General features: G+C 45.5%; 1 protein-coding gene across 1 annotated transcript in view; it reads right to left on the bottom strand.

Annotated features, from left to right (window-relative positions):
- Nucleotides 1-11,194: 11,194 nt before the first annotated feature.
- Nucleotides 11,195-23,540, bottom strand: part of MEF2B (myocyte enhancer factor 2B) — a 28,497-nt gene continuing 16,151 nt past the window's right edge. Inside the window, exons 5-8 of the mRNA XM_070931826.1 lie at nucleotides 21,265-21,404; nucleotides 17,823-17,928; nucleotides 17,485-17,575; nucleotides 11,195-13,823 (exon numbers count right to left, since the gene is read on the bottom strand). Of these exons, the coding sequence (XP_070787927.1) occupies nucleotides 13,517-13,823; nucleotides 17,485-17,575; nucleotides 17,823-17,928; nucleotides 21,265-21,404 (644 nt within the window). The 3' untranslated portion in view covers nucleotides 11,195-13,516. The remainder of the gene's footprint in view (nucleotides 13,824-17,484; nucleotides 17,576-17,822; nucleotides 17,929-21,264; nucleotides 21,405-23,540) is intronic.

Genomic DNA, 23,540 nt, shown 5'->3' with positions numbered 1-23,540 from the left:
AGCCATGTAGGGCTTTAAAGGTAATAACCAACACCTTGAATTGTGCCCTGAGATCAATAGGAAGCCAGTGCAGCTCACAGAGAATTGGTGTAATGTGGGTGTATCTAGGTGCACCCATGACAGGTTGCGCAGCTGCATTCTGGACCAACTGTAGTCTCCGAACACTCTTCAAGGGTAGCCCCATGTAGAGCGTGTTGCAATACTCTAACCGTGAGGTGACAAGGGCATGAGTGACCGTGAGGAGAGCCTCCTGATCCAAGTAGGGTCACAATTGTTGGACCAGGCAAACCTGTGCAAAGGCCCCCCTAGCTATAGCTGCAAGATGTTGCTCTAATCTTAGCTGTGAGTCTAGGAGGACACCCAAATTGCGAGCTCGTTACTAACGGCAATGAAAAAAGTGAGTTACGACCGTTCTTCACACTTATGACTTTCACTGCATCCCCGTGAACAGGTGATCAAAATTCAGACGCTTGGCAACTGGTTCATACGTATGACCGTTGCTGTGTCCCAAGGTCATGTGACCCCCTTTTGTGACCGTCTGACAATCAAAGTCACTGGGGAAGCCAGATTGACTTAACGACCTTGTTACTAACTTAGCAACTGCAGTGATTCACTTAACAACTGTGAAAAGAAAGGTTGTAAAATGGGGCAAAAAAACTCACTTAACAGAGGTCTCACTTAACAACAGAAATGTTGGGCTCAATTGAAGTCGTAAATTGCAGATTACCTGTAGTAGTTGGATTCACATTGCACCAGATTGAAGGAAATCACCTTATGATTTGCCATACACTATTGAGCCAGGGGTGAAATGCTCCCGGTTCAGAACAGATCGCCCGATCTGATAGCGATGGAGGCTGGTGGTTCAGAGAATCCCTGCCCCCCCCCCCCATGCCCAGCTGAGCCGCACAATCATCAGAGGCTTTTTTTTTTACTTTTAAAAGCATTTTTTCTACAACCTCTTCGACCGAAAAAATGCTTTTAAAAGTAAAAAAAAAAAAGCCTCTGATGATCGCGCGGCTCAGCTGGGATCGTCAAAGGCTTTTAAAAGAAAAAAACCCCTTTTTTTCTTTTAAATGCCTCTGACGATCCCAGCTGAGTTGCCTGATCGGCAGAGGCTTTCTGCTGATCAGGCAACTCAGCTGGGATCGTCAGAGCCTTTTGAAAGCATTTTTTGAAAAAATGCTTTTAAAAGTAAAAAAAAAAAAATGGCCACGCCCACCCAGTCACATTACCCCCCCAAGCCACGCCCACAGAACCGGTAGTAACAAATTTTAGATTTCACCACTGTATTGAGCCCGACAAGAATTCCAGAGCAGAGATGGTATTTTGAGGTGTGTGTGTAAAGGCAAACACTTTTTAGTTCAACAGTTAAGGCCAATGAAAAGTTTCCAGCTTAAGAAAAGGACCTCATTGGATATAAAGACAGGTTTTTTTTCTGATCACAGAAACTAGAACTAACCACCAGACCAGAATTTCCATTGCTAAGCAAGGTGGTCGTTAAGTGAGTTGTGCCCGATTTTATGACCTTTTTGCCACAGTTGTTAAGCAAATCACTGCAGTTGTTAAGTGAATCATTTGGTCATTAAATGAATCTGGCTTCCCCCGTTGACTTCCCTGGATATTGCCGTTGTTGTAAATACATCCCAGTTATCAAGCACCTCAATTTTGATCAGGCGGCTGTGGGGATGGCTGCAATTGTCATAAGTGTGAGAACCAGTTGTAAATTCCTATTTTAACTGCCATTGTAACTTTGACCCGTTGTTAAACAAATGCTCATAAGTCGAGGGACTCGCTGTACTGAGCTTTTGTTTAAATATAAGGAAAAAACCTTCCTAACTGAAAAATCCATTCAATAGTAAAACTTCAACTCAGGGGGCTTATGGGTTCTCTATCCCTGGAATTGTTTAATTAGATGATGGTTTATGTAGTTGTCCTGCCCAATCAGATACCTGAACTAACAAAAGAGGACATGGACAATTGGGAAGGAGGGTACACACAAGTTGGTTAACTTACTTCGCATCGGTGACAAACATTACAGTGAAAAACTGTAGAAAAAAAAATACTTAGGCTAAATGTGTATTTTTGAGCATTAGATTGTTTTTTTCAGATGTTCTTAAAAGACAAAAGCCCCTCCTTGAGCCTTGGTAGTACAGTGGTCTAAGGCAACCTGTTATTAAGCTGGTTATTAAGACCAGCTGCCGGCAATTACTGCAGGTTCGAATCTCGCCAAGGCTCAAGGTTGACTCAGCCTTCCATCCTTTCTAAGGTAGGTAAATTGAGGACCCAGTTGTGGGGGCAATAAGCTGACTTTGTATAAATATACAAAAGTATGAAGGCTATTGCTTAACACATTGTAAGCCACTCTGAGTCTCCGGAGAAGGGAGGCATATAAATCAAATTAAAAAATAAAATAAAATGGGAGGTCTAGAAATACAAAATATAAACAAACAAACAAACATAATAAATATATAAAAATAAACAAACAAATAGATAAGTAAACAAATAAAACTTGAATATATATACAGAAAAAAACCCCACACATATATATAAAGTGTTTTTCTGTCAAAGCATCTGGTCTATCCCAATATGTGGCAGGGAGCATCCTGCTTCCCTTTCGCCTTTCAGCTCCAATCCAGGAGCCCTCAAGCAGTCGCATTCACGACAAACCATTTTATACCAAATTTATATTTGCTGATAAAGAAATAAAGGGAGACTAGTATAGATCTATTTCAAGCTACTTAGCTCTCATCAGCTAGCCATACCCATACTCAGATTTGAACTTGGGCTTATATATATGTATAAGAAACCTTCCGCCAGTAACTGATTAAGATCTTGTCACTTTCAGGCAGCTGGAGAAGCCATCCGAGGCTACTAATCGACTAAATTCAGGTCAGAAAGCACAGCTTGCTAACGTGCAATTAACACTTTTTAGCAACTGCTTTGAAGCAGAGAAAAGCTGCTCAGGAAGAGATGCTCAAAACGCCAGATAATATTTGATTTTTTTTTTTAAAGCTATGTCTGCTGGATAAAGGACATGAGGACAAAAAGGAAGACTTGTCCTTTTGCCTGACATCCAGTAAACCCTATACACAATATAAAACAATATTGTTGAACCTTGGCAACTTTAAGGTGTGTGTGGACTTGAACTTCACTGCAGAATCTAGAGGGGCATTGCTGGCTGAGGTTGGTATATATCCAGTGGTGAAATTCAATTTTTTTTACTACCGGTTTTGTGGGCGTGGCTTGGTGTGGCTTGGTGGGCGTGGCTTGGTGGGCATGGCAGGGGGATGATACTGCAAAATCTCCATTCCCACCCCACTCTGGGACCAGCCAGAGGTGGTATTTGCTGGTTCTCCGAACTACTCAAAATTTCCACTACCAGTTCGCTAGAACCTGTCAGAACCTGCTAAATAGCCCCCCTGCATTATTAGAGCAATGTTTCTCAAACTCAGCAACTCCCAATTGGATTTCAACCCCCAGTTCCCAGCTGGGGAATTCTGGGAATTGAAGTCCACACGTCTTAAAGTTGCCAAGGTTGAAAAACAGAGCTTGAGGGTCTCTGCCTCAGCCGGTTTATAAACGTATGAAGAGCAGTTAATAAGAGAGCTACTCACACTACGGTCGTCTGTCATCAATCAGATTTATGTTTTAATCAATCTAAACATTCCCACCCAATCCAAGGATAGCATCTAGGGATGAATTTGGGGTCATATATGGAAGATACAAGCAGGCCGATAGACTCTGTAGTCAGAGATGTCATAGGGGTCAAAAACAAAATCAAGATGGCAGTTGTGACCACATAAAATGCCACCTAGAAGAGCCCCAGAGAAAGATAGGCATCCAATAAATTTAACAAATAAATAAAAATAACTGCCATTTTCTATACAGTGTGTCATTTATGTGCCACGTGCGTAAAAACATGTCAATGTTATGGTGTAGTTACAGCCGCCATCTTATACTTCCATTTTACCTTAAGGTAGTCCTCAACTTACGACCACAACTGAGCCCCAAATTTCTGTTGCTCAGTGAGACATTTGTTAAGTGAGCTTTGCCCCATTTTATGACCTTTCTTGCCACAGTTGTTTTTTTTTGTTTTGTTTTTTTAATTTGATTTATATGCCGCCCTTCTCCGGAGACTCAGGGCGGCTTACAATACTTTAAGCAATAGCCTTCATTCTTTTGTATATTTTATACAAAGTCAGCTTATTGCCCCCACAAACTGGGTCCTCATTTCACCTACCTTAGAAAGGATGGAAGGCTGAGTCAACCTTGAGCCTTGGAGAGATTCGAACCAGCAGAAATTGCAGGCAACTGTGTTAATAACAGGGTGCACTAAACCCTTGTACTATCAAGGCTCTTGTTAAGTGAATCATCACAGTTGTTCAATTAGTAACACGGTTGTTAAGTGAATCACTGCAGTTGTTAACTTAGTCACCCAGTTGTTAAGTGAATCTGGCTTCCCCATTGTCTTTATCTGTCAGGAGGTCACAAAAGGGGATCACATGAGTCTGGGACACTGCAACCGTCATAAATATGAGCCAGTTGCCAGGTGTCTGACTTTTGATCATGGGGAGTCTGAATTTTGATCACGGGGTGCTGCTGCAACGGTCGTAAGTGTGAATAGTGGTCATAAATCCCTTGTTTCAGTGCCGTTGTAACTTTGAGCTGGTCACTAAGCAAACTGTTGTAAGTCAAGGACTCCCTGTATTCTGGCCAGCCCCATAGATACTATTGTACAGGTAATTCTCGACTTTAAAAAATTCATTTAGTGACAGTTCAAAGTTACAACGGCACTGGAAAAGTGGCCTGTGGCCATTTTTCACCCTTATGACTTTTGTAGCATCCCCATGGTCACGTGATTAAAATTAAGACGCTTGGCAAACTGACTCATACTTACGGCCATTGCTGTGTCCTAAGGTCACGTGATCACTTTTTGCCACCTTTTGACAAGCAAAATCAATGGGGAAGCCAGGTTCACTTAACAACCGGGTTTCTAACTTATCCACTGCAGTGATTCACTTAACAGCTACGGCAAAAAAGGTTGTAAAATGGGGCAAAAGACCCACTTAACAAAGATCTCACTTAACAACAGCCATTTTGGACTCCATTGTGGGCGTAAGTCGAGGACTACCTGCATATACTTGGTTCCACTTCAACAAAAAAATTTAAAAGCCAAATTAATCTTGAGAACTCCTGTGGCTTACAAATAATAATAAATCCTATTGAGCATCATTTCCATGAGATCCCCTTTTTCTCAAGGACCGTTTACAAAACGATCAAAGTGAAAACCGCTCTGCGAAAGAAAGCGGAGGGTCCACAACGTGCGAAAAAGGCCTCCGAGACAGAGGACGAAGAAGGGGCGCATTGGATGTGCTTCCCTGCCATTGTTTTAGAGGCATGGAGGCTACCTTCCCCCTTTTCAAGACCGTTTCTTCTCACAGTCCCCCCGCGTGAGCATCCCCGACCAGACAAGGCGCGTTAGTTGCCCTTCGGGGCCTTCACCTCCCTTGCCAACCTTGGCTTTATTTAGTGCCTGCCCCGTTGCCATGGCAAAGCCGGGCTTCCCAGCGCAAACAACAGCACGCACCCGAGGGGGAGTGTGGGAAAAGGCCTGATTTGAATATATGCTAATGACAGGCATGCAAATGGAGGGGGGGGAGGCCATCAATCAGCAGAGGCAACCCTTTTTCAGTTAGTGAGGAGCAGATTGGCCGCCAGCGGGCCCCCCCCCTTTCCCTTCTGCCCTTTGGAACCCCCCCTCCCCCCCCCCGCTAGGTTGAGATCAAACAGAATGCCAGGCGGGCATTTGCACAAAAACAGCCCCCTCTGTCTCTGCCCCCCCTCCCCAAAGCCCACGGTGGTAATCAGAAAGCCGTCTGGATGGCATCATCACCCATCATAGGTGGCATTCATATCCTTCCCCCCCCTCCTTGCACTGGGCTGTTTGTCTCCCCCCATTCAAAACTGCCAGGATGGTTTTCCAAGGGAAGAGGGCGAGGGCAGGGAGGGCAATGTTAGCAGGCGAGGCTCTTGGGCTGCTTATTGATGGAGGATGCGGCCTGAGAACTCACGGCGGGGTTTTCTCACGACGGACGTTTTGTTCTTACAAAGAGCCCGTGGGAGGTGGGCAAGGCTGCCAGGGAGGGAGGGGAATGCAAGGTTGTCTGCAGAGATGCTCTCATGTGAGACCCTCCTGGCCTTGGGAGGATGGGACTGGCATAAGGAAAGCCAAGCTTTCTTTTAAAACAGGCACACAATGGGCAAAATACCTTCCTTCCTTTCTTTCTTTTCTTTCATTCTTTCTTCCTTTCTTTTCTTCCTTTCTACCTTTCTTCCTTCTCTTTCCCTCCCTCTCTTCCTCCATCCCCCTTCCTTTCTTCCTCCCTTCTTTCCCTCCTTCTCTTCGTCTCCCTTCTTTACTTCCTTCCTTCCTTCCATCCATCTCTTTCCCTCCCTCCCTCCTTTTTCTTTCTTTCTTTTTCTTTTTCTTCTTTCTTTCCCTTTCATTCTTCCTTCCTTCCTTCCTTCTCTTTCCCTATCTCTCTTCTTCTGTCCCCCTTTCTTCCTTCCTTCATTCCTCCATCCCTTTCTTTCTTTCTTCTTTATATGCCGCCCTGAGTCTTCAGAGAGGGGCAGCATATAAATTGAATTAATTAAATTAAATTAATTAAATTCTTTCCCTTTCTTTCATCCTTCCTTCCTTCCTTCCTTCCATCTCTTTCCCTCCCTCCCTCCTTTCTTCCTGCAACGGTCGGTTGTGTGAAAAACGGTCAGGAGTCACTTTTTTCAGTGCTGTTGTAACTTTGAACGGTCACTAAATGAATGGTTGTAAGTCAAGGACTACTTATACCTACGGTTCTAACAAACATCATTCCAAGCATTTGGGGTTGCAATCTTGTGTGCCCCTAAAGCAAAGGGAACTCGTAGGATTAAGTGTACAAGATCAGGCTGGATTCTAAGTCAGTCTCTTCTTTTATGTGGATGACAAAGATGAGCATTGAAAGATTTGGGGGTTACTATGTGTATATCTGGAAAGAGTGGCGTGGTGGCCAAGTGGTGAAGATGCTCGCCTTCCACTTGAAAAGTTGAGAGGTCAATCCTAAATAGTAGATATTTCTCTCCTAGGGCACAAGGAAGAAATATTTGCTGTGAACTCCATGTAAGGTGTCAAGAAGGGCATCTGGCTGGTAAATGCTCAATTCCATCCAGTCGCCCTGATTCTACCCCGAATTAAGGGATTACAGGGCCCTAAAAGGGGTATCTAGTAAGGACAATCCCAGATTGCATCAAGGACGATCAGCAGAGGTTCAAAATGGAAGGAATATGAATTACAACTTAAATGGCCCAAATCTCACAAGACAGATAAATTTCCATGAGATTTAGGGCATGGATTTAATCTTGAGTATCTATGCTGATCCTTGAAAGATCCTATTTATTTATTTATTTATTTATTTATTTATTTATTTATTTATTTATTTATTTATTTATTTATTTATTTATTTATCAAAGGTCTTCCCATTTATTAAATAGAGGAAAAGAAAGTATTTAGAAGCAAGAAGCAAGGGAGTTGAGGAAAACTATTATTCCTTCTAATTCTTTTTTGATCTAGCCCTCTATTAATTCTTGCTGGGACGAAGCAACACATTTTGGAAAGAAATGCTAGATTGCATCCTTGGCAGACAACTGTCCCCTTGGTTTCCCGTGGCGGTTGTAGATTTACAGAACATCCCATTGTTTCGTGGCATTTCAAAGGTTAAACTTGTCGGCTGCGTTCACACAAGCTTAATCTGGTTACTGAACTATGCTGTTTTCTGGATCCGCAAAGTGCACTGAACCATAAACTCACCAGAGGCTGAGTTTGCACAACATACTGGATGAGAAAATGTGCAAATGTATTACCTGACGTAGCTGACAGGGCTGTTCAAATGTGGCAACGTTATTTTCTGGGTCACGTCTAATTCTTCCGAATTAGGCATCCTTCCTAAATCCTCCCTTTTTGAATTGATCTGTGGATGTTAGAACTTGTTTCCGAAATTGTGTGATTGTGATGTTTGGACTCTGCCCAGCTCCCAAATGTTTTAGCTCCCAAATATTGTCCACAGCCCCTCACACTGAGGAGAAAACCTGACTCATTTTTCAGTCCTATCCCGTTTATCTGTGTCTTATACCCAGGGGTGGGATACAGAAATTTTAGCAACCGGTTCTTTGCCCGGTTGCTGGGTGGGCGTGGCTATGGTGGGCGTGGCCTACTTGGCCTCCTTCACCATGGGGGTGGATTTGCCCTCCCCAGACTCCGGAGGCTTTGTTGAGCCTCCGGGAGGGCGAAAACGGCCTCCCCTGGGCTACGGAGGCCTTCTGGAGGCCGGAAATGGGCCTGTTTTTGGACTTCCGGTACTACCAATAGGCCCGTTTTCTGCCCTCCCAGAGCCTCCGTGTGGGCCCTGCACTTAACTGGCATCCAAAATGGGCTGTGTGGAGACTCCTGGGAGGGGTGAGGCGGGGTGGGCGGGATCAGCCAGTCCTTGCGAAAACCGGTTCGCCGAACCAGATTAAAATTAACATCCGGTTCCAAACCGGCTGAATCCCACCCCTGCTTATACCTCCAAAAGTGACTAATGACCAGTCTTCAAACTTACAACTGTTGCTGCGTCGACCTGGTCACATGATCAAAATCAAGGCACCTGGCAATCGACCTGCGTTTACAATGGGTTGCAGGTCAGGTGATCCCCATTAGTGTCCCTCACCACCTACTCCCATCAAGCAAAGTCAAATGGGGAAAACCAGATTCGCTTAACAACCGGAAGATTTGCTTAACAACCATGAGAAAAAAGTTCATAAAAACCGGGCACAATTCACTTAACAACTACCTTGCTTACCGATGGAAGTTCTGGTCTCAATTGCAGTCATAAGTCGAGGACTACCTGTATGTTAGCATGTAGATTAAAAACACCACAAGAAGGCAAAATAATTTTGATGCGACTATGTGTTGTCAGCCTTTACGCCTGATCTGTTATCAACGTGCAGGATTTTATGGTTGTGTATGAAGAATTTTAACGCAATCATGTAAATGATGGCAATAGCACTTAGACTTGTATATTGCTTCATAGTGCTGTACAGCCCTCTCTAAGCGGTTTATAGTCAGCCTATTCTTATTTTACCGACCTTAGAAGGATGGAAGGTTGAGTCAACCTTGAGCTGGTCAGAATCGAACTGTCGAACTGCTGGCAGTCAGCAGAATTAGCCTGCAATACTGCATTCTAACCACTGTGCCACCACGGCACAGTAGTTAAGTGAAACTGATTTCTCCATTGATTTCGCTTGTCAGAAGGCCGCAAAAGGGGATCACATGACCCCGGGACACTGCAACTGTCGTAAATATAGGGCAGTTGCCAAGCGCCTGAATTTTGATCACATGACTGTGACGAACTCTGCAAATTTGAAGTGTGAAGACCAATCGTAAGTCACTTCTTTTCAGCGCTGTTGTAGCATTGAATGATGGATACGCAAGTGGTTGCAAGTCAAAAACTATCTGCATTTTATAACAGTCACAGAGTTGGGACCTTGGAGGTCATCTAGTCCAACCCCCTGCTCACGTAGGAAACCTATACTAGGGATTCGAACCGCCGACCTGCCGACCTTTCTGATCGACAAGCTCAGTGTCTAAGCCACTGAGCCACCTAGCCAGACTTTTAAGTCCTTGCCAGCCACAGAAGCTCCTTAGGGGACTTTGGGCCAGTTTCTCCTCCTTAGCCCAAGGGCCACATCAGGGTGGAAGTTGTAGGTGCCGGACTGGGTGCAGGGAGACCTAGATTCTAGTCCTCCTTCAGCTACAGAAGCTCCCTGGCTGACTTAGAGAACCAGTTACACCGAATGTATCTCAAAATTCAATTTACAAGTGACCGCTTAAAGTTACAAGAGCACTGAAAAAAGTGACTTATGACCATTTCTTCACACTTATGACCATTGCAGCATCCCCATAGTCATATGCTCAAAAGTCGGATGTTTGGCAACTGACTCATATTTACGACCGTTGCAATGTCCCAGGATCACGTGATGACCTTCTGACAAGCAAAGTCATTGGGGAAACCGGATTCACTTAACAACTATGTGACATACGAAGGATCCCTGACCTCCGCGCCTTCCGTCGTGCTCTGAAGACCCTATTATTCCAGCAAACCGGTCTGACAGGATAAAAGATTTTAACTGGGTTTTGATAGGGGTTTTAAACAACAATTTTAGCTGGGGGTTTTAAATTTGGCCAGTGATTGAATTATTTTAATAAGTTTTTAAATTTTTGTCTTGTATACTGTTTTTACCATGGCTGTTTACCACCCTGAATCCTTCGGGAGCAGGGCAGTATATAAATATAATAAAAGTAAAGTAAAGTAAGTGACTAAGTACTGACTCACTTTACAATTGTGGCAAGAAAGGTCATAAAATGGGCCAAAACTCATTTAACCATTTTTTTCCCGCTGAGCAACAATATCCCAATTTTCCTCCTGGAGTTAAAAAGCTCACCCTCCGTCAATGTTACTCCAGAATGTAGCTACTCCATGATTTACGACCAAAGCTCCATTGTGGTTTTAAGTCAAGGACTAGCTGTATTCTGGAGAAACATTGACGGAGGGTGAGCTTTTTAACTCCTGGAGGAATATTGGGATATAAATGTAAGGAATGAATGTAACATCCTTGTAGCTTTTAAAATCTGCGTTGCAAGGGGCTTAATGGATCGTGGTTCCGTCACAGGCTTATAATGCATTCAACTATCAAAATAAATCCAATTAATCTGGAGAAGCAGGAACTATTTATTTATTTTAATTTGATTTATATGCCGCCCTTCTCCGGAAACTCAGGGCGGCTTACAATGTGTTAAGCAAATAAATAGCAAACATCGCCATCTAGTGGTAAGGGCTGAACTAGCCACCACCATCACACAAAATTTGAGATTCAATCTGGTTAGCGGTTACCAGATTAACCCATTTAAAGAATATACTGACTAAATGCAGCCCCAAAACCCATGAAGACTTAAAACCAGCAGAGTTTAGCATGCGGTATGAATGCTAAGTTTATTATTGACATGGTGAAGCATGTCGTAGGAATGCAACATGTAGGAATGTAGCCAGGAAGTCAAAAGCAATTTCTCCAAAACAAACAGAAAAAAGAAAACCACAACACAAGAACTGAGAGACCAGAATTATTTGAAAGGCGTTTATTTTTATTTCCAACTGGAATGCAAACCTTTAAAAATGGTCTACCTCTCCATATGCAGATGCCACGTTCTCAATCGCTCGGGCACCAAAAATGTCCATTTTGCATTGGCTCTGACACTGCAAATCCATCCCTCAAGCTATTTATCAGAGAAGCATAAAAAGTGACACATTTGGGATCTGCAGACATTTGCCGCCATCCACCAAAGTTCCCTAACGCACAAAACTGTCAGTGAAAAAGCAGGAAAATGAGCCTGAAAGATCTCTCAAAAGCGTCTTTGACCCGCTTGTCAAGGTCTGCGTGAATCCTTAGAAATGCTTTTTTTTTTAAAAAAATGGCAAGATTGCTTCTGAACATGAACAAAGTGCCTTGTCTAATTACAGGGGTTGGCAACCTCCTGGGGTCTGGCACGGCCGTACATTGTAACTAGGGTCACAATGCGTGTAGTAAGGTTGAAAAAACAGGTACCGTGTTTCCCCAAAAATAAGACCTACCCGCAAAATAAGCCCTAGCCTGATTTTTAGCATGCTTGTAATATAAACCCTACCCCAAAAAGTAAGCTCTAGTTAAGGTCATCAGCGGAGGGTTGCGACCAGCACTGGAGGTGGTGAGAGCATGGGGGCCGATGGTGTCCGGCAGCAGCCGCAGCCTGCACAATGCAGGTGAGTTGATTACCTGTCCAAGCACGATGCAGAGGCAAGGGAGAGGCATGTGATCCGGATGCGCCACGCAGGATGTGGGAAAGCCAAGAGTCGGTAGGCTGGAGAGGCCGGGTGGCTGCGGGAAGCTCATCTTCGCATGACAGCAGATGAAGGCAGAGGTGCGGGGGAAAGGCAGTGCCGCGTGGGCTGCATGAAAGCCAAGTGATATGAAGACTAGCCTCCCGCGGCCACCTGCCCACTCTATCCCACTGTCTCTTGCCTTGCCTGCTCTGTTGCGACTGTGAACAAGCAGAAGAAGTGGGCCGGTGGCTATGTGGCATCCTGCTGGATGGGGTGTTGGAGCTGCCACTACGAGGCAGTTGTTGGGACTTGGATGGCCTGGTTGCGGGGCCCTGAGGTAAGTCCGTGTGGGACGCATGGGGCACTCCACTTCCCCGTTTCGCGGCGGTGACACTGGCACACCGCACAGCCTGCTACCCCATTGCGACAGTGAGCAAGCAGAAGTGGGCCTCCTAAATATGGGGGGGGGGAAGAAGACACCCCCCTGAAAATAAGACCTACTGCTTATTTTGCAGCCCCCCAAAATATAAAACCGGGTCTTATTTTCGGGGAAACACGGCAAGAGTTACCTGTGGACAGAGGAAGATTTGTTTGTACATAGGGATTTGAGAAGTTGTGCAGCTCTTTTTAAATTGATAAGATACTTCAACAGCTTAATTCTACTTCATATAGAGATAGTCCTCAACTTATGACCACATCCGAGACTAGAATTTCCATTGCTAAGCTAGGCAGTTGGTATAAGTGAGTCATACCCAACTTTATGACTTTTTGTGCCACGGTTGTTAAGCAAATCACATTGAAGTGAACCATGCAATCATGAAGTGAATTTGGCTTCCCTCACTGTCTTTGCTTGTTGGAAGCTGGGCCGGGAAGGTCACAAATGGTGATTATGAGACTTCAGGATTCTGCAACCATCATAAATGCATGCTAGTTGCTGGGCACTCAAATTTTGATCACATTTTTTTTTTAAAATTTGATTTATATGCCGCCCTTCTCCGGAGACTCAGGGCGCCTTACAATGTGCTAAGCAATAGCCTTCATCCTTTTGTATATTTATACGAAGTCAACTTATTGCCCCCACAACTGGGTCCTCAATTTACCTACCTTAGAAAGGATGGAAGGCTGAGTCAACCTTGAGCCTGGGGAGATTCGAACTTGCAGTAATTGCAGGCAGCTGAATGTTAATAACAGGGTGCTTTAGACCACTGTACTACCAAGGCTCCTTCCCCATGACTGTGGGGAATGCTGCAATGGTTATAAGGGCAAGGACCCGTCATAAGTCACTTTTTTCAGTGTGTCGCTAAACAAATGGCTGCAAGTCGAGGACTACCTGTAAATGAATGTAAGTTGAGGACTTTCAAATCTGCTGCCAATAACCTGCTCTCTGTTCTACCAACTGATTTTTTTCTTTTCTGGGGAGGCTTTTCCTGCATGTACGATTCTGCAATCAGTCGTTTCCCTACTTTGGCCCTATTATGATCGATAGGTGAACGCAGGTGATTGGCATTCACTCCTTCCCTCTTGCCCGTACGCCTACATACAGCCACCTCCACTGAGCACATGCGTGAACAAGCCGAGCCTCCAGGTTACTTCTGCCACTCCTCTGCGGCAGACACCGGCAGGCGATGGGAGGGAACACTGGATTGCTTCGGTTCTTCTGACGGAGGCCGGGAAAGAAGGAACGAGTAATGATAGCCCTTGATATAATCTTCCTGAGAGGGGAGGTCCGTGGGGACATTGCAGAGGTTGGAACGCACAGATGTGGAGAGCTGGGGGACAGCCGAGGAACAGCTGGCTGTGGGGGAGGCCCGCTCCGACTTCACACTGATTTGGGTGTGCAAGGAGGGTGAGCTGGGGACTAGGGAAGCCTGGTCACAAATCCGACTTGCTGTTCTGTAAGGAAAGAAGAAATAGATTACTGTATTTTTCGGACTATAAGACACACCAGAGTATAAGACACATCAAGATTTCGAAGAGGAAAACAAGAAAGAAAAAAAAGTTTTTGCCCTCCCCAGCCCCCAGGAGCACTCTGCAGGCCTCCCAAACCCTCTGCGAGTCCCATTTCTGCAAAGAACAGGCCCGTTTTTTGCAAAAATGGGACGCGCGGGACGAGGTTTCAGGAGGCCAAAAACAGCTGCATTTGGTGTATAAAATGCACCAACATTTCCACCCTCTTTTGGGGGGGAGGGAAGTGCATCTTATACTCCAAAAAGTATAGTGTGTGTACAGGTAGCCCTCGATTTCCAACCACAATTGGGAGCAGAATTTCCATTGTAAGTTGTCGTATTTGAGTCAGATCCAATTTTATAACCATTTTTAAGATGCGGTCAAAAGAATCGTCATGGTTGTTAAGCGAATTTGCAGTTGTTCAGTGAATGCCATGGTCTTAAGTATGAACCCATTCTTCCAAATGGACCCCATTTGCTGAAAATTAGCAAAAAAGGTCACGAATCATGATCAGGACCCTGCAACTTGTCACAAACACAAGATAGTTACCAAGCACCCAAATTGTGATCACATGATCACGGCGGTGCTGCTATGGTCGTAAGTGCAACAACTGGTCGCAAATGTGAGGACCAGATTTTTTTTTTTCAGCAACGTTGTAATATTGAACAATCACTAAACAGATGGACGTAAATCAACAATTACTTGTATAAAGTATAAAACTTCAGAGAAATCTGTTTATATTCTGAATTTTCCAGGAAAAGATGCACTTTTCTTTTAAAGCATGAGATGAATCAAGCTAGTCTAAGTGAATTAGCTCTTTAAAAATCCCTTCACACAAACCATTGTTCCTTTATTAATGTCAAGTCCTGGTGTTGACCAGCTTGCAAAAATCACTCTTTTCAGTTTTGTCCCAAATGTGCTTTTTTTCAGGAGGCAGTTGGAGTTTCTTGATTTTTCTTTGAAGACGTTTCGCTTCTCATCCAAGAAGCTTCTTCAACTCTGACAGGATAGTTGTTCTGTCCCCAACCACACGCACACACACCAACAGATGTTCAAGAGTTAAAGACCAAACCAGCCGGCAAAATCCTTTTCCTTATGATAACGGAACTTGGCAACAACTTAGTGGCTGCCTGCCAAGAGTTTATTATTTACGAAGAGGAGAGATAACTTCTCCCCACTTCTGATACATCAAAAGAAACAGCTCAATAATTACAATCAAATCCAGAGATAATTCCAGCAAAGTCTAAAGCAAAAGTCCGGCAACGCAGAATGGCGTGGAAGCTTTCAGCTTTGTTCGTCACAAGGTTTGACTGGCCACCACGCTCCCTTTTATAGCTTGTGGGGTGTGGTCCAGTGACTCAGCCTAATCTCAGGCACGCCTTTTCTTCTGTTGCACGCGTTTATCTCTGCGACGCTGGCGTGGATCCAGCCAAGACTCATTACTCTCATCACTGTCCATCTGTGGCTTCGTGGACGTGCTTGCCCTTCGGCGGACACCGAAGGCATTGCCAGAGAGGAGGGTCCTGGAGAGGGAGGCCTTGCCAACTCCTCTCCTTCACTCTCGGAGTCCTCTCCTGCCGATGACACAGGCTCAGGTAACGAAGCCACAACAATAGTGGGGAATGGAAGGATTTATACTCCTTGCAGACAGCTGGTCATTTGCATCCTTTTAGAGGGTCATTGAAGCACTATGTCCTCAAGATCACCCGAGTAGTGCTTGTGGTTTCTGTAGGTGACCCTGAGGACACAGATAAACCTCCAAGTGCTTCAAGGATGCAAATGACCAGCTGTCTGCAAGGAGTATAAATCCTTCCATTCCCCACTATCCTGTCAGAGCTGAAGAAGCTTCTTGGATGAGAAGCGAAACGTCTTCAAAGAAAAACCAAAAAGTTCTGTTGCCTCCTGAAAAAGCATCTTTGGGACAACCATGACCTGGATGACTGAGAATCTCTACAGCCTTTTCAGTTTTGCATCACAATCAGATTCCAGCTTTTTGGGATGCAGGAATTGCTCATTGTGGATACTGAATGTGGCCACAAGATGGCAGCAAGATCTTGCTAATAATATCTGGCTTTGCATCCAATTGATTGGAGAAATAAATCATGGATGTTTGTTTTTAGAACTTCTCATGGCACACACAACAGCGCGTGCCTTTAGCCTCAGGAAGTGTCCAAGATTCTCCTCATCTAAACAGGAACACCTGGATTTCAGATTATCTACTAATCACAGTCTTGGAATTAGCCAGGCATTATAAGAGGAGGGTTGGATTAGAACACAGCACAAGTAGCAAACGCTTCAGAGCAATGGTGAAATTCAAATTTTTTTTTACTACCGGTTGTGTGGGTGTAGTTTGGTGGGCATGGCAGGGGAAGGATACTGCAAAATCTCCATTCCTTCCCCACTCTGGGGCCAGCCAGAGGTGGTATTTGCTGGTTCTCTGAACTACTCAAAATTTCCGCTACCAATTCTCCAAACTACTCAAAATTTCCGCTACCGGTTCTCCAGAACCTGTCAGAATCTGCTGGATTTCACCCCTGCTTCAGAGCCATTGCTTCTATTCCTGGGCAACATTCAGCATTGAATCTGCCTTGAATCTGCCGTTGAAGGCAACCAGAACATACAGCATACCCCCAATCTACTAAATTGAACTGTACCGAAGTTGATGAGCTGTTTATCTGCAAAGGATAAGACGGAGAATGCAGATGGTTGAATTTAGCCATGCAACTGTCTATCTACTAACCGTACAGGCCCGAACATTGGGGCAGTTTTGCAACTTAAGTCCTTGCCTGGTTGTAATACAAGAGATGGCACAGACTGTTGCCCTCTGTCCACAAGCTTTTCTGGTTTGATTTTAGGTGGATCGCAGAACTGTCACACAACAGCTGAACCAGTGGTGAAATGTAAAATTTGTTACTACCGGTTCTGTGGGCATGGCTTGGTGGGGGTGGGTGGGTTAATATGACTGAGTGGGCATGGCCAACTTTTTTTTTTAACTTTTAAAACCATTTTTTCTACAATCTCTTCGGCTGAAGAGGTTGTAAAAAAAATGCTTTTAAAGCCTCTGACGATCCCAGTTGACTTGCCTGATCGGCAGAGGCTTTCTTTTTTCTTTTTTAAAGCCTCTGATGATCCCAGCTGACTTGCCTGATCAGCAGAAGCTTTTTTTTTAAAAAGCCTCTGACGATCCCAGCTGACTTGCCTGATTGGCAGAGACTTTTCTTTTTTTTTTAAAGCCTCTGATGATCCCAGCTGAGCCGGGTGATCATCAGAGGCTTTTTTTTTACTTTTAAAAGCATTTTTTCGGCCAAAGAGGTTGTAGAAAAAATGCTTTTAAAAATAAAAAAAAAAAGCCTCTGATGATTGCGCGGCTCAGCTGGGCAATGTGGGGGGACAGGGATTTTTGCTACTGGTTCTCTGAACCACCCGCTTCCGTCGCTACCAGATCAGGCGATCCGGTCCAAACCGGGAGCATTTCACCCCTGAGCCGAACTCAGGTTAAGAAACCAAACAAGACTGACATGTCAATTGAGCATGTTGTATGGAACATTAGGCACAAAGGGGTTTCCATGCAGTTGTTGGTCGCTCTTTTCAACACGCCAATTCTTACCCCGGCATTGGATATTCTCGGTGATGCCAAGCCGCCGTGGTGTTTCCTTGGAAGCCGAAGGGGTGTGGGGTGCTTTCCCCCAAAGTATATTCTGAAAGTCAAACAATGGAAAAACAAGAAGACGAATTGTTGGCGCCAATATGCTGACTCTATAAAGGGCTGTAAAGCACTGTGAAAGCGGTATATAAATCTAAGTGCTGGTACTACCAGGGTGAGGAAAATTTTCAAAGGACTTAGAAACTTAAGGAAACATAGGGGCCAAAGATCATTAGGCTTGGCCTTGGACATGATGAGAGGAGGTACTTTATCCACAACTAGAAACCCTGGGTGGACCATACCTGATGGGGTGGAGGAGAGGAAGGGGTATCCTGATAGCCCACGTCCAGGGAGACTTCCAGCGGGCAATACGGGAGCCAGGTTCTGAAGCCCAGGATACAACGGGCGCTATGGGGAAAGAAAATCAGGTTGAAATCACCTCCTGTAATATTTTTCATCTACTAACCCATCTTTTCAATAGTGCAGGGGTCTCTGTTCTGCCCCAGCTATGGTTCCCAAGAAGTGTAGCACACACACACAGCTCCAAAAACTCCGTTTAATACAAACAGACCCCTTTCAAAATGCAGGCTTTAACCACAAATGTCCTTATCAGCCTGCTATGAATTACAGAGATTAAACCAAGTCCGACAAGGGTTGGCAATCAGCCCAGAAACCAAGTTGTAACAAAAAACTCACTCTCAAAATGCTCTGCGTAGGACCAAACGTTGTTTCCAGCAACATTTGCCAGCTGTGTGCGAACTTAAATAGGCTAAGGCAGTGGCCAATTAGCCCCAAGCCTTACTCTCGAGGAGACCTCCTCCTGAGTAGCCACTCCTGCCTTTTGGCAGCCCTGCGTGCTCGAGCATTGAGAAGAGGCTCCTCCACTTCACTCTCTTCACTTGAAGGAGCCTCTGGAGGTTCTGAAGGCCCTGGCTGAGTCTCTGCCTCTGGCACCACATCCTCTTCAGCCTCCTTGCTGTCCGACTCGAGTGCCGGCTGCACAGGCTGCTGGCGCGACACCACACCAGCCTCCTCGTCGTCGGGATCAGCAACAATCCACGCAGGCCGCTGGCGGCCCACAACAGTCTCCAACCTTGGCAACTTTATGACTGCGCATGCGCTGGCTGAGGAATTCTGGGAGTTGAAGTCCACAAGTCATAAAGTTGCCAAGGTTGGAGACCCCTGCAATAGAGGAGAGTATCTGCAGCACCGAGGTCGAACTGTGGAGTTGTTGGTGTCCCCTGAGTTTGGTTGTTTCCTTGAAGACATTTCATTACCCAACTAGGTAACGTCACCAGTGTCAGGGAGGGTGAGGTTTGCTCCCTGTTTTATAGATATCAGTTTGCTTTGCCAGTTTTGGCGGAGATGTGGCTTCCTTCGCACCCAATAAAATGGCCAATTTTGTTCAAAGTGTGATCAATACACATTGGTGTATCGGTACAGGCTGCCTGTTGTGGCCTGTTGGCCGTCGGCCCCTCCAGAAGCTGAATCAGAGGAGGAGGAGTTATAGGAGTCAGGGTCAGCATCAAGGCAACCTGAGAGCTCCGAGGGGGAAGAGGGAATGGAGCTGGCAGAGAGAGAGAGAGAGAGACAGAGGCAGAACCTGGGCAGTCCATCAGTCCTCAGATGTAGAGTCAACACCCCCAGGTCTGGAGGTGGCTAATGAGGAAGAGGCGGAACAGCTGGGTCCAGTGCCTGAGGCGCAGATGCATAGAAGGCAGAGGAGAGGAGAGCAGTGGAAATCTATGGGCCAATCCTTGGGACAGAAGAGCCACCACTGCTAGCGAAGCCCCACCCTAGCTCTGGGGATAAAAGGCAGGGGGTGGAGAGGAATAGATGGGGCAGACAACTATTCATCTCCCGGACAGACTTGTTAGCCTGCGTCGAGAGAGAAACTTTTTGCTGAGGCTGCCGGCACTCCTAATAAAGGAATCTTTGAGTTAACTTCAGAGGGTTTGTCGTGTTTGGGGAGCTGGGTCATAACACCGTCCTTGACTGTAATTGAGACCAGAATTTCAGAATTACAATTCTAAGTTGTGGTGTTCATTAGGTGGGTCAGCACCAGGGATGAAATCCACCAGGTTCTGACAGGTTCTAGTGAACCGGTAGGGGAAATTTTGAGCAGTTCGGAGAACCGGCAAATACCACCTCTGGCTGGCCCCAGAGTGAGGAGGGAATGGAGATTTTGCAATACCCTTCCCCTGGAGTGGGGTGGGAATGGAGATTTTGCAGTATCCTTCCCCTGCCACACCACCAAGCCACACCACGCCCACAGAACCGGTAGTAAAAAAATGTGGATTTCACCACTGGTCAGCACATAACTGTATCTGATTTTATGACCCTTTTAGCAGTAGTTATTAAGCGAACATTAAGTGGTTGTTAAGTAAAGGCTGCTGTCTTTAAACAAATCCTTTATACCCAAGGGGTATTATTTTTGTCAGAAATGAGAAACCAGCAAATAAATGGGCAAAAATTGCATTTACATGACCACGGGACACTACAAACGGTCATAAATACAAATACAGTTGCCAAGCACCAAAAATGCAATCACAGGACTGCAGGTGTGTGTGTGGCTGCCAGAACTTCAAAAACAGGTCATAAGTAGTTGGGGTGGGGGTGGGGGGGGCACTATGATTTGGAATGCCTGCTAAGCAACCAGTTGTTCAACGAGGACTACCTCTAATGCAGAAGAGATATATCCTATATCCAGGATATATCCTAAGGGTGAAATCTAAAATTTTTCCCTACCGGTTCTGTGGGCATGGTGTGGCTTGGTGGGCATGGCAGGGGAAGGATACTGCAAAATCCCCATTCCCACCCCACTCTGGGGCCAGCCAGAGGTGGTATTTGCTGGTTCTCTGAACTACTCAAAATTTCCGCTACCGGTTCTCCAGAACCTGTCAGAACCTGCTGGATTTCACCCCTGGTATATCCTGTAAGAAAGGAAACGGGAATGATTGCCAAGCGTCCAAATTTTGATCACGTGGCCCTGGGGATGCTCCAACAATCATGTGAAAAACGGTAATCGTAAGTCACTTCTTTCAGGGCTGTTGCAATTTCGAAAGGTCACTAAATGAATGGCTATAAATCGAGGACAAAGACTTGTTTGGATCATCTGATTCTCATTGGCTCAAAGTTGACTCCAGCCTTCCATCCTTCCGAGGTCGGTCAAATGAGGACCCAGATTATTGGGGGCAATAGGCGGACTCTAAAACGCTTAGAGGGGGCTGTAAAAGCACTGTGAAGCGGTATATACCGTATTTTTCAGAGTATAAGACGCACCTTTTCCCCCCAAAAAAGAGTGTGAGAATCTGGGTGTGTCTTATATTCTGAATGTAGCCCCGCCCAGCTTCTCAAACGGAGGTTTCAGAGGCTGAAAAAAGCATCAGAAAGGAAGCTTCAGGAAAGAAGCCCCCAAACAGAGCCTCAGAGGCTTTTTTTCTGAAGCTCTGTTTCGGAGGCTTTCAGAGGCAGGAAATTTTTTTTTTTCTGAAACAGAGTTTCAGAGGCAGAAAAAAAAGCAAGGCACAGAGCTCACAACCAAGGAACCTGTCACTAAAATTCACCTCTGGGACCAGCTGATTGGGGGTATTCCAGGAGGCCGATCTACCTGCCAATCAGCTTTTTTCTTATTTTCCTCCCCAAAAACTAAGGTGCGTCTTATACTCTGAAAAATATGGTAAGTCTAAGTGCTATTGCCATCTACCCCACCCAAAAACAGAAGGATATTGTTGAGTTACTCACAGTGGATGCTAGATTGTTCCTGCTTGCAGAAAGCTGTCCTTCCACCCGACGGGAGTCAGACCCCAGGTAGAGCGGAGGAGGCGTTTTGCTCGACAACACCCGGCTGAGGTTGCTATGGGAGAAGATTGAGTACCCGATACCTGCAGAGTCAGAAAAGAGATAAAATTCAGGCTAGTGACAGCCCAGAAGACCCACAGCTCCTGATTTCAGAGTAACAGATTAACAGAGTTCGAAGGGACCTTGTAGGTCATCTAGTCCAACCCACCCCCAAGCAGGAGACCCTACACCATTTCTGACAAATGGCATTATAGTCTCTTCTTGAAAGCTTCCAGTGATGAAGCTCCCACAACTTCCGAAGGCAACTTCTGTTCCATTGGTTTATTATTCTTACTGTCAGAAAATTTCTCCTTATTTCTAGGTTGAAACTCTCCTTGATCAGTTTCCATCCATTATTCCTTGTCTGGCCTTTGTGTGCCTTGGAAAATAGCTTGACCCCCTCCTCTCTGTGGCAGCCCCTCAAATATTGGAAGACTGCTATCATGTCTCCCCTGGTCCTTCTCTTCACTAGACTAGCCATGCCCAGTTCCTACAACTGTTCTTCATATTCTCACCTTTAAAGCGCTCCATGGCATAGGGCTGGGATATCTGCGAGACCGCCTGCTGCTACTGATAACCTCCCACCGGCCAGTACGCTCGCACAGAGAGGGCCTCCTCAGGGTGCCGTCGGCCAAGCAATGTTGGCTGGCGGCCCCTAGGGGGAGAGCCTTCTCTGTGGGGGCACCCAACCTGTGGAATGAGCTACCTCCTGGAATATGACTGATCCCGGACCTCTGCGCTTTCCAAAAGGCCCTGAAGACTTATTTATTCCAACAAGCTGGCCTAGCTTAAATGGTTTTAATGGGGTTTTTAAATTTTTGATTTTACTGATTCTGGGTTTTAAATTGGGAACTTTTCGATTTTGCAGATTTGGGATTTTAAATTGGAAATGCCGATGATTTAATTTATTTTAGTTTTTTCTTAACTTTTGTACTATATGTGTTTTAAGTTTGGCTGTCCACCGCCCTGAGTCCCCCTGGGGAGAAGGGCGGTATATAAGTTGAATTAAAATAAAATAAAATAAAATAAAATATGTTTTAGCCTCCAGTCCCCTAATCATCTTTGTTGCTCTTCTCTCTGCACTCTTTCTAGAGTCTCAACATCTGGTGGGCTACAGCCTGTGGCCCATCACCAAAGCCCCATTCCTAGATCCCCTGCCTTACCACGATACTGATATGCAGTAGTATGGCTTGTCGCTCAAGAGGGCAGGAAACCACTCTTTAAATAATTATTTAACATTCTGGGAGTTGAAATCCACAAGTCCTAAAATTGTCAAGATTGGACACCCCTGGGCAGTCCCAGTTCCTTTTGGTCTTCTTCATAGGATTTAGATTCATAGGATATAGGATTTATCCAGGGGTGGGCTTCGAAAATTTTAACAAGGGGTTCTCTGCCCGGTTGCTGGGTAAGCGTGGCCATGGTGGGCGTGGCTTAGTCGGCCTCCTGCACCATGGGGGGGGGGCGTTATCCTCCCCGGGCTCTGGAGGCTTTCCTTGAGCCTCTGGGAAAGCAAAAACAGCCTCCCCAAGCTCTGGAGGCCCTCTGGCGGCCGGAAATAGGTCTGTTTCTGGCCTTCCCTGTTAGAAAAGTTTTTAGTTTACGTTGTAGAGGTCAATAAGATCTTGGAATGTCCCAGCAGCTACAATTAAGCCACAGTTCTTTTATCAAGAAAAACTTTGTTTATTTAAAATCAATAAACTATTTACATTTTAAATCACAGAACATTGTATCTTGGTCTTTATTTATTTCTGAGGTAAATACACCCAGGCTTATGGTCATGGGTGATTTCAACTTGCCATCCGTTGGTGAAACGTCTGGGATGGCTCGGGAGTTCATGGCTTCCATGACGGCCATGGACCTGACCCAGTTAGTTCATGGCCCCACTCACGGGGGGGGACACACTCTAGACTTGATTTTTGTCTCTGGCCAGTGGCTGAGTGATCTTGTTATAGGGGATATAGATATGGAACCCTTGTCATGGTCAGATCACTCACTCCTTCGTCTGGACCTTCGTACCGCTACACCCCGCCGCAGGGAGGCGGACCCAATTAGATAGGTTCCAGACGGAGCTTGGGCCAATTCCTGATGATCTGGCACACGACTCGGCCGAGGACCTAGTAGCTGCCTGGGACCGGGCGGCTGGTGGGGCCTTGGATCGAGTCGTGCCTTTGCGGCCTCTG

Source organism: Pituophis catenifer, unplaced genomic scaffold (genome assembly GCF_029215685.1).
Source record: "Pituophis catenifer annectens isolate HBS135680 unplaced genomic scaffold, rPitCat1.0.hap2 SCAF_1, whole genome shotgun sequence".
NCBI classification, from domain to species: Eukaryota; Metazoa; Chordata; class Lepidosauria; order Squamata; family Colubridae; genus Pituophis; species Pituophis catenifer.
Note: the sequence above shows the minus strand (reverse complement) of the source record. Positions and strands in the feature narration are given on the sequence as shown.